A 12343-nucleotide genomic window follows, 5' to 3' on the forward strand; every position below is an offset into this window, starting at 1 on the left:
GTTTCTTATTGCAAAAAATTTGTAAACCGAAATGCAGTTTCCCATAGGAATGCATTGAAAATTAATTAATCCTTTCTGGAGGTCAGAAAAAAGTCAAAATGAGCTGACATGGAAACCAACCCACAATGCAAAACACACAGTAAAAGGCACGCAAACGACGAAGCTCAACTCCCTACCTTTCCACAGCTTGAGAAGTGCACAAAAAAGTCCCAAAACAACTGCAAACAGTTTCCAGAATGGCTCCAAAACTCGATCCAAAGGCCGCTCCAACACCTCCACACTTGACGCCATGTGCTACCCACAGGCTCCAGCATGCAGGGGGCGGTGCTATAAACCTCCCAGGTGCAATGCATCTTGGGAAAACGTGCTCTGTATTGCAAAAACAATTTGACCGTGAGTGCAACTTTTTCCCTTTTTGACTTGAATAATTTAAGCCCTAGCTGGCACCTGGTATTTACAACCCTTTAGCCTGTGTGCAAGGACTTTTTGCTATATATATATATATATATATATATATATATATATATATATATATATATATATTATTTTGTCAATCACTTTTTTATTAGACTTATAAGATTAATAGTCGTTCGACTTCATGTATACAGTAAAGTGTCCTAACAGAAAAGAAGTAAACTATTTTTTAAAGTATAGATAATATCATGAATTGGGTTTCAGGAGCCAGAGCGAGGTAACTGTAGTTTAATATCGGTAAACCACATAAGTAAACGTGTCAGCTCAAGAATGTAAAAAATAATTTTGTAATTTTGTAAAAAAAAATTTTTTTTTTTTATATTATATATTGTTTATATTTTAATATTTTTTTTTTTAAATTAGCAAAAAATATTAAATCATGGCCAGTATAGGAATATTGCCCTGACATTATCTAAGCTTTGTAACTCGCAACAAGAATATACAATAATATAGGGAAGGAGCAGAACAGAAGACCTCACCACCGGACCTCCAAGGATCTCAGACAGTCTGGAACGGGAGGGGATCCATGGGTTTAACTCCGTAGGTCACCTCACTGTGTGACACCAACCCTAGTAACACTGCTGTATTCCACATTTTCAATCCATTTATAAACTAGGAGATTGCTGTATGCCACATTTTCAATCCATTTATAAACTAGGAGATTGCTGTATGCCACATTTTCAATCCATTTATAAACTAGGAGATTGCTGTATGCCACATTTTCAATCCATTTATAAACTAGGAGATTGCTGTATGCCACTTTTTCAATCCATTTATAGACTAGGAGATTGCTGTATGCCACTTTTTCAATCCATTTATAGACTAGGAGATTGCTGTATGCCACATTTTCAACCCATTTATAAACTAGGAGATTGCTGTATGCCACATTTTCAATCCATTTATAAACTAGGAGATTGCTGTATGCCACATTTTCAATCCATTTATAAACTAGGAGATTGCTTTATGCCACATTTTCAATCCATTTATAAACTAGGAGATTGCTGTATGCCACATTTTCAATCCATTTATAAACTAGGAGATTGCTGTATGCCACATTTTCAACCCATTTATAAACTAGGAGATTGCTGTATGCCACATTTTCAACCCATTTATAAACTAGGAGATTGCTGTATGCCACATTTTCAATCCATTTATAAACTAGGAGATTGCTGTATGCCACATTTTCAACCCATTTATAAACTAGCAGATTGCTGTATGCCACATTTTCAACCCATTTATAAACTAGCAGATTGCTGTATGCCACATTTTCAATCCATTTATAAACTAGGAGATTGCTGTATGCCACATTTTCAATCCATTTATAAACTAGGAGATTGCTGTATGCCACATTTTCAACCCATTTATAAACTAGGAGATTGCTGTATGCCACATTTTCAACCCATTTATAAACTAGGAGATTGCTGTATGCCACATTTTCAACCCATTTATAAACTAGGAGATTGCTGTATGCCACATTTTCAACCCATTTATAAACTAGGAGATTGCTGTATGCCACATTTTCAATCCATTTATAAACTAGGAGATTGCTGTATGCCACATTTTCAATCCATTTATAAACTAGGAGATTGCTGTATGCCACATTTTCAATCGATTTATAAACTAGGAGATTGCTGTATGCCACATTTTCAATCCATTTATAAACTAGGAGATTGCTGTATGCCACATTTTCAACCCATTTATAAACTAGGAGATTGCTGTATGCCACATTTTCAACCCATTTATAAACTAGGAGATTGCTGTATGCCACATTTTCAACCCATTTATAAACTAGGAGATTGCTGTATGCCACATTTTCAATCCATTTATAAACTAGGAGATTGCTGTATGCCACATTTTCAATCCATTTATAAACTAGGAGATTGCTGTATGCCACATTTTCAACCCATTTATAAACTAGGAGATTGCTGTATGCCACATTTTCAATCCATTTATAAACTAGGAGATTGCTGTATGCCACATTTTCAATCCATTTATAAACTAGGAGATTGCTGTATGCCACATTTTCAATCCATTTATAAACTAGGAGATTGCTGTATGCCACATTTTCAATCCATTTATAAACTAGGAGATTGCTGTATGCCACATTTTCAATCCATTTATAAACTAGGAGATTGCTGTATGCCACATTTTCAACCCATTTATAAACTAGGAGATTGCTGTATGCCACATTTTCAACCCATTTATAAACTAGGAGATTGCTGAATGCCACATTTTCAACCCATTTATAAACTAGCAGATTGCTGTATGCCACATTTTCAATCCATTTATAAACTAGGAGATTGCTGTATGCCACATTTTCAATCCATTTATAAACTAGGAGATTGCTGTATGCCACATTTTCAATCCATTTATAAACTAGGAGATTGCTGTATGCCACATTTTCAACCCATTTATAAACTAGGAGATTGCTGTATGCCACATTTTCAACCCATTTATAAACTAGGAGATTGCTGTATGCCACATTTTCAACCCATTTATAAACTAGGAGATTGCTGTATGCCACATTTTCAACCCATTTATAAACTAGGAGATTGCTGTATGCCACATTTTCAATCCATTTATAAACTAGGAGATTGCTGTATGCCACATTTTCAATCCATTTATAAACTAGGAGATTGCTGTATGCCACAATTTCAATCCATTTATAAACTAGGAGATTGCTGTATGCCACATTTTCAATCCATTTATAAACTAGGAGATTGCTGTATGCCACATTTTCAACCCATTTATAAACTAGGAGATTGCTGTATGCCACATTTTCAATCCATTTATAAACTAGGAGATTGCTGTATGCCACATTTTCAATCCATTTATAAACTAGGAGATTGCTGTATGCCACATTTTCAACCCATTTATAAACTAGGAGATTGCTGTATGCCACATTTTCAACCCATGTATAAACTAGGAGATTGCTGTATGCCACATTTTCAATCCATTTATAAACTAGGAGATTGCTGTATGCCACATTTTCAATCCATTTATAAACTAGGAGATTGCTGTATGCCACAATTTCAATCCATTTATAAACTAGGAGATTGCTGTATGCCACATTTTCAATCCATTTATAAACTAGGAGATTGCTGTATGCCACATTTTCAACCCATTTATAAACTAGGAGATTGCTGTATGCCACATTTTCAATCCATTTATAAACTAGGAGATTGCTGTATGCCACATTTTCAATCCATTTATAAACTAGGAGATTGCTGTATGCCACATTTTCAATCCATTTATAAACTAGGAGATTGCTGTATGCCACATTTTCAATCCATTTATAAACTAGGAGATTGCTGTATGCCACATTTTCAATCCATTTATAAACTAGGAGATTGCTGTATGCCACATTTTCAATCCATTTATAAACTAGGAGATTGCTGTATGCCACATTTTCAATCCATTTATAAACTAGGAGATTGCTGTATGCCACAATTTCAATCCATTTATAAACTAGGAGATTGCTGTATGCCACATTTTCAATCCATTTATAAACTAGGAGATTGCTGTATGCCACATTTTCAACCCATTTATAAACTAGGAGATTGCTGTATGCCACATTTTCAATCCATTTATAAACTAGGAGATTGCTGTATGCCACATTTTCAATCCATTTATAAACTAGGAGATTGCTGTATGCCACATTTTCAATCCATTTATAAACTAGGAGATTGCTGTATGCCACATTTTCAATCCATTTATAAACTAGGAGATTGCTGTATGCCACATTTTCAACCCATTTATAAACTAGGAGATTGCTGTATGCCACATTTTCAATCCATTTATAAACTAGGAGATTGCTGTATGCCACATTTTCAACCCATTTATAAACTAGGAGATTGCTGTATGCCACATTTTCAATCCATTTATAAACTAGGAGATTGCTGTATGCCACATTTTCAATCCATTTATAAACTAGGAGATTGCTGTATGCCACATTTTCAATCCATTTATAAACTAGGAGATTGCTGTATGCCACATTTTCAATCCATTTATAAACTAGGAGATTGCTGTATGCCACATTTTCAATCCATTTATAAACTAGGAGATTGCTGTATGCCACATTTTCAATCCATTTATAAACTAGGAGATTGCTGTATGCAACATTTTCAATCCATATATAAAGTAGAAGCTTTCTCTGGGACATCCCTTCCTATCACTAGTCAGTGCTTAAATCGGAATTTCTAATTCATAATCTGAAATCAAAGTAGCTTGTTTGAAGACCCCACTTCAGGTACCAGATTCTGTTATAGGCCCATATTGTTATCACGTCTCCTTTGTCTGGGTGACAGGACATAGAATAATACATAGGGGGACAAGCATCAAGCAGATTAACCTTTTAGTGGACAGAATGGAAAGGGTCTTGGTGCCTGTGACTGACCTATGTCACGTTTTATTAACTAATTAAAGGTGCATTTTTTTCATCCTATTTGAATATGTCACTTTAAATGATTTCTTGTGTTTGAATAATAATATTGGTTGGACTCCACAATTCTGTTCATTTTTTGTTTCTCCCTTTTTATTCTCGGCAGCCCTGAACTCCAATGCTTCCAAAACATCATCTCTCCCTGGATACGGAAGAAATGGTCTCCATCGGGTGCGGTATATCGATTTTATACCTTTACTGTAGTTACAGGGACTGTCAGACGCTAAATACAGCAGGTCTCTTTATACTACTAGTCAGCGATAGAGCTCTCTGCCCTGAAATTAAACACGATTTTCTAGATCAGGCTTTAAGGCATTTGCCTTTCAATATTCCTGTAAGAAACCTGTCAGTTTGTAAGTCATGTTTTCATATCCACATTCAGGTGGTTCTTTTGAACGGATGCAGCTCTGAAGGTGTTTACGGATCAATACATGTTTATACCTATTTACTATTTTTACTGTTGACATTTGCTCTTTCAGTGTGTGGTAGTCCTTATTCCAACAGTAATCCTCATTCGTTTACTTTGACCAGTTTGTGACATTTTTATGACATTTATCTTTCTGTCCTCATTTATTCTCATTCATTCAATCTTACAAGCAGATGTATTTTCTATCTCCTGTTCTTTAATCCTTATCAGTTTACCTTCACAGTGACTCACTCCTCTTCCAGTTTCCTGTTGTTTCATTTTCATTCATTCACTCTTGCAGTGACTGTCACTCCTCTTCCTATTTCCTGTTGTTTAATCTTCATTCATTTGCTATTACAGTAAATTATGTTCCCTTTCCTATCTCTCAGTAATCCTCATTCACTCGCTCTTACACTGTCATTCCTCTTCCTATTTTCTATTGTTTCATTTTCATTCACTCATACAGTAGATGATGTTCCTTTTCCTAACTCTCTCAGTAATCCTTATTCATTCACTATTACATAGACTGTTCCTTATCCCTTACAGTGAGTGTCATCCCCAGCCCTATGTCCTATTCTTTAATTTTCATTAATTCTCTTGGAGCAGTGTGTAACATTTTTGTTTCTATCCTTCCATTCTTTCCTAACGCAGCCGGTGTCCACAGACTTTGCCCAGTATGACAGTTATGGTGACATCAGCGGTGGAATCCGGGGTATGTTCTTCACATTTCCAATGAATGAATCTTCTATAAATAAATATGTTGTAGTCATACTTCTTACACTGATACTAACTGTATTTTTTTTCTCTTTCTCAGATTACCAGGTAGGTATTCCTGTAATTAATGATTATGCAACGTCTGCCTGTTAAATGGATAAGAATTGACACCGCCTGCTACGTTATAAGTTATTCCCAAATACATCAAGGACAAATCCCAAAAGGCAAAATACAAAAGGCAGGGATTTAATATCTGTCTGAATGAAATGAGCATTGAACAGTAATAAAGATTATGTCTGATAGAGGGAGAATATGAATTTATGCCGTAAACCTCCGTATTGTCCACCATTATGGTGTGGCATAATAAACCATAAACTCAATCTCTAATAGTGAAAATAACCTGAGTTATGAGATTAGACATTAGATATTCCCTGAATAATAATTACTGATAGCCATTCTGTGCCTGATTTACACTGGGTAATACACGTGATGTATGTAAGACAATATACATACTAATAGCTGTATTTAAACATTGTTATTACTGTGAGCAGCTATATACATGGATATCGAGTACTGTTACTCTCTGAGTAGGCTCGTAATTGGTCACATTAACCAAGTTTTACTCAGTTGTTCTTTAGTGTTTAGCTGTAAGTGTAACAGCGACTAGAGGTGGATTGAACCCTGTAATGTAGACATTACTGTGTCTGCCAAGCTGTAAGGGTTAAACCTACCATATTGACCATTGAGATGAAGTGGTCCTTTAAGTATCTTATTTCTTGTGAGCACCTTTAACGAGACCGACCACACAGACCCAATTCTCTCTAATGAATCCACTGAATGCTGCTGTGTGAATCCGGTTTAATTAGGGGAATATCTCTAAATCTGTTCATCGCCCACAGAGAGCCCTCAAATGTCATTGAGTTAGAAATGTGGTCCATCCACGGCAATTCCCTCTGAATCCTTCCTTTCTATTCCCTTAACATGGTTTAGGAACATTCAGCTGATTATCCGATGACTTTAAATGTGCTTCTAGAATCTGTTAGCGCAGCATATTGTTTGTGGGATCTTATCTCTGTAATGCCGTTTAGAACCCCTAGATTTAGCTCTGGCTTTCTATAACTAATTGTCTAATGCCTCGTCCTGGTTTTACCGTATGCACGTCTTTCTCACCCTCCACTGACTATCACCACTGCTAGCATTCCTTCCCTGCTTTCTGTGTAACTAGCGCTTTTCTAAATGTTTTTCCACGTAGTCGCTACCAGATGGCCATGTTCCTGCAATGAGAATGGATAGGGGAGTGTCCATGCCTAACATGCTGGAGCCAAAGGCAAGTGTCCTTCATATGGTTTCTGGGGCTACTGGGCACTGCAAACTGATCGTGGGCGCTAATCTTAAATAACTGGGGATCTCCACAAATGCCGACAACTATCGCATCTATCCAGCAAATCTTCTCAAACTGATCCGGTTCCCTAATCCGACCTTTCTGAGCTCAGTGAAGAAAATTTAGTCATTGTTTTTTATTTGTTGAATAAACTGCTTCCATAATCTAATATCAACCTATCAAGCAGTAATGTAAATAAAAGACACCGATCAGTGATTTATTTTTTTCTGTGTTCAAGTAGAGCAGCCATTAATATATCCTGCTTTGCACAAAGGTATCTGTTCCCCATTGAACGGTCTGCTTTCATTGGACACCTCTTGCAGGACTGCGACTGATGTAGCCTCCAGTCACAGAGCAGCAGAACGCGTGATGTAGTCTCCAGTCACAGAGCAGCAGAACGCGTGATGTAGTCTCCAGTCACAGAGCAGCAGAACGCGTGATGTAGCCTCCAGTCACAGAGTAGCAGAAAGCGTGATGTAGTCTCCAGTCACAGAGCAGCAGAACGTGTGATGTAGTCTCCAGTCACAGAGCAGTAGAACACGTGATGTAGTCTCCAGTCACAGAGCAGCAGAACCCGTGATGTAGTCTCCAGTCACAGAGCAGCAGAACGCGTGATGTAGTCTCCAGTCACAGAGCAGCAGAACACGTGATGTAGTCTCCAGTCACAGAGCAGCAGAACGCGTGATGTAGCCTCCAGTCACAGAGTAGCAGAAAGCGTGATGTAGTCTCCAGTCACAGAGCAGCAGAACGTGTGATGTAGTCTCCAGTCACAGAGCAGTAGAACACGTGATGTAGTCTCCAGTCACAGAGCAGCAGAACCCGTGATGTAGCCTCCAGTCACAGAGTAGCAGAACACGTGATGTAGTCTCCAGTCACAGAGCAGCAGAACGCGTGATGTAGCCTCCAGTCACAGAGCAGTAGACCGCGTGATGTAGCCTCCAGTCACAGAGCAGTAGAACACGTGATGTAGTCTCCAGTCACAGAGCAGCAGACCGCGTGATGTAGTCTCCAGTCACAGAGCAGCAGAACACGTGATGTAGCCTCCAGTCACAGAGTAGCAGAACACGTGATGTAGCCTCCAGTCACAGAGCAGTAGAACACGTGATGTAGTCTCCAGTCACAGAGTAGCAGAACACGTGATGTAGCCTCCAGTCACAGAGCAGCAGAACGCGTGATGTAGTCTCCAGTCACAGAGCAGCAGAACGCGTGATGTAGCCTCCAGTCACAGATCAGCAGAACGCGTGATGTAGCCTCCAGTCACAGATCAGCAGAACGCGTGATGTAGTCTCCAGTCACAGAGCAGCAGAACCCGTGATGTAGCCTCCAGTCACAGAGCAGCAGAACGCGTGATGTAGCCTCCAGTCACAGAGCAGCAGAACGCGTGATGTAGCCTCCAGTCACAGAGCAGCAGAACGCGTGATGTAGTCTCCAGTCACAGAGCAGCAGAACGCGTGATGTAGTCTCCAGTCACAGAGCAGCAGAACGCGTGATGTAGCCTCCAATCACAGCAGCAGAACGCGTGATGTAGCCTCCAGTCACAGAGCAGCAGAACGCGTGATGTAGTCTCCAGTCACAGAGCAGCAGAACGCGTGATGTAGTCTCCAGTCACAGAGCAGCAGAACGCGTGATGTAGTCTCCAGTCACAGAGCAGCAGAACGCGTGATGTAGTCTCCAGTCACAGAGCAGCAGAACGCGTGATGTAGTCTCCAGTCACAGAGCAGCAGAACGCGTGATGTAGCAATCACAGTTCTGTGTAAGGCTGTTGATTAGTTCAATGGCTAACGGATACCTTCAACCATAACATGTCAGAGAAGGCAGCCAATGACACGTACGCATTTGCCGTTACATTCTGATAGTACTTGCTGGGTTTAGAATCATTTCAGGATCTGTATTAACACAGTTTGTGTCAGTTCACCTTTAATACAGGGAGTGTTTGGTGAAAATCACTTGACATATCGACATGGACAGCGTCAGTGAGAATTCTGTACCGACTGGGGCAGCAACTGCTGTATTTGTGGCATTCCTAACAGGGAATCGGACAATATAGATATAAAATATCTTCGTAATTGTTTTATTATTATTAGAATTGGGTTAATTCACGTTCCTCCTCGTGCCATGTTCTTAAATCTTAGAATTGTTCCCTGTATCTAATTAGTGGACTGTGGGGACTATTCATTGAACAGCAAGTTGTTAGTGGATAGTTATAAAAATTTTATTTAAACTTGCTGAGAAAGTCTGAGAGATCCCCCAGCTCTGTTTGCTTTGCCTTTGTACTGTAACGCTGCTGTGACCTCCCTGTTCAGTGAATTAGCCCATTTGAGTCTCTGCTGCCTGAGACTCACATTCTGATTAATAATTCCCAGTGATTTGCCACTTCTCTTTTCACAGATTTATCCTTACGAAATGCTGATAGTTACAAACCGTGCACGCAATAAAATTCTAAGAGACGTGGACAGAACGAGACTGGAGGTAACAAAGCGTCGGCTCATTACTGTCTGTTTGAATGCATGATCTTAACCCAATACATAGAAACATAGAATGTGACGGCAGATAAGAACCATTCGTCCCGTCTAGTCTGCCCAATTATCTTATAGTTAGGATAGCCTTATGGCTATTAAACTCCTTTACTGTGTTAACCTCTACCACTTCCGCTGGAAGGCTATTCCATGCATCCACTACCCTCTCAGTAAACTAATACTTCCTGATATTATTTTTAAACCTTTGCCCCTATAATTTAAAGGGACTGCAGGTCCCCTCTCCCTCCCACCTCCCATCCCCGGTTGCTTAAGGGGTCAAAACCCTTTAATTGACTTACCTGAGGCAGCTCCGGTGTCCCTCAGCGCTGCTTCTTGGTCTGCCCACGCTCCTCCCCGTCACCACGTCATCCGGCGGAGACCGATCACGCCCACTGGCAGGGGAGACCTAATGCGCATGCGCGGCAATGCCGCACACGCAAATTAGACCTCTCCAAAGGAAAGTATTAAAAAATGCTTTCCTATGGGGATTTTAGCGATGCTGGAGGTCCTCACACAGCGTGAGGACGTCCAGTGACACTCTAGCACAAGAAAACCTGTGCTAGAATCCCGGAATTGCCCTCTAGTGGCTGTCTAGTAGACAGCCACTAGATGAGGAGATAACCCTGCAATGTAATTATTGCAGTTTATGAAAACTGCAATAATTACACTTGCAGGGTAAATGGTAGTGGGAGTTGGCACCCAGACCACTCAAATGGGCAGACGTGGTCTGGAGTGTCCCTTTAAGACTAAGTCCTCTTTTTGTGGTAGTTTTTCTTCTTTTAAATATAGTCTCCTCCTTTACTGTGTTGATTCCCTTTATGTATTTAAATGTTTCTATCATATCCCCCCTGTCTCGTCTTTCCCCCAAGCTATACATGTTTAGATCCTTTAACCTTTCCTAGTAAGTTTTATCCTGCAATCCATGAACCAGTTTAGTGAGACTGTCACAATGTTATAGCCCTCAACCCCCACTTCATCTCCTGGGAGCAGCCTGTATGTGGCTTTCCCAAATCTGGGGCTAATAGTCACAGGCCGTGCGCTCTGTATGTCAGCTCCTGGATCAATTCCCAGCCGTACCACCACCCATCTCCTTTTGGTGCTGTAAGGTGCAGTAAGTGATAGAAAATACAGAAAAAGACTGCACTTGGATATTTTACAAAGTGACAGTAACGCTAATAACGCCAATAAATAAACATGATAAAATAAGAAGTAATGCCGGCAATGCAGAATGAATAAGTCATTCAGCAATTAATGTTAAAATAAAGCAAAGTGAAGCAGAACGCAGCTTTGTGTATAACTGCTGAAAACGTGGAACCATAAGATAGAACATGTCGGGTGTGGTGGCCACCCCGATGGGAAGAGGGGTTCCGCCGCCAGAGATGTTCTTTTCCCCCAAGTGGGAGGGATGCTGTAATGCAGAGCAGGAACAGCTCTTATAAGAGCTAGTGATTTAGCACTCCAAGCAGAAGAGAGACAGCTGTTGTGGCTTTCTCTCACAAACATGAGACGAGGCTCTATGTTGTGAGACTACTGATTTTAATGGGGCCACAAACAGCCTAGTATGTCAATCCCCATGTAAGGGGCACTGCTCTCTGGACCTGAGAGTAAACCAACGTAGGAACAATTTCACAATCACATTGGCTCTCAGATCCAGGACACTCCCATAAGGAATAAGACACAGGGAACATACATTCTAGCAGTACCCTGAAAGTACCCCCCAAAACCCATGGAAACCCCACAAAAGTTACATCCCCTAATAGCCCCGATCTGGGGGACCGACATATCCAAAGATCACCCAGATCGGTTCAGGGGTTCGAGATTTCCATGGAGGTCACATTTTGACCGACCACACACGAGACTCCTGGCCAAAAGAGTTCCATGAAATCAGGCTGTGCGGTTGGTCTCTTTCAGGAATACACAATACAGTCAAAATACCAAACAGAGGGGTTAGTGGGTTTGCTCTGTCTATGTTCCTCGTTCGAGAGCTTGCTCCCACGAACGCCGCTCTTCCCATACAAATCCAGCTGAACATAGGTAGAGATGGAAGTCCCAGCAGTGTTCGCGCCGTTGAGTGTCCGATTATAGTTCCATGCACTCGACGCCCAAACACCGCTGTATGTGTTTCCGGCTAGAGGTGGCTGCAGTTTTAGAAGTGTCAAGGAGGTGATAGAGGTTAATGAGTGGCACACTCCACATATGGGTGGTCTAGTCATTCGGTAGTTTGTTCGGTAAAAGAATGAATTCAAGATAAAACGAATGAGAAAGCAATGTCCCGAAACCCATAGGGGAATGAAATAAAGGGGTTACAATGCAGGGACAGGGTGATCCATCACATTGGGTTTAATTGTATATAGATGGATTGGTGGCAAAGTACCTGTTTATACATATATGGCGTAGTGTTTGCACCAGAA

At 40.4% G+C, this 12343-nt stretch overlaps 1 protein-coding gene across 1 annotated transcript in view; it reads left to right on the top strand.

Annotated features, from left to right (window-relative positions):
* ABLIM1 (actin binding LIM protein 1) overlaps positions 1-12343 on the top strand; it is a 207104-nt gene that overhangs the window by 191001 nt on the left and 3760 nt on the right. The window contains exons 18-22 of the mRNA XM_063434108.1: positions 5022-5086; positions 5973-6033; positions 6136-6143; positions 7288-7362; positions 9805-9885. Of these exons, the coding sequence (XP_063290178.1) occupies positions 5022-5086; positions 5973-6033; positions 6136-6143; positions 7288-7362; positions 9805-9885 (290 nt within the window). The remainder of the gene's footprint in view (positions 1-5021; positions 5087-5972; positions 6034-6135; positions 6144-7287; positions 7363-9804; positions 9886-12343) is intronic.

Source organism: Pelobates fuscus, chromosome 10 (assembly GCF_036172605.1).
Source record: "Pelobates fuscus isolate aPelFus1 chromosome 10, aPelFus1.pri, whole genome shotgun sequence".
NCBI lineage: Eukaryota > Metazoa > Chordata > Amphibia > Anura > Pelobatidae > Pelobates > Pelobates fuscus.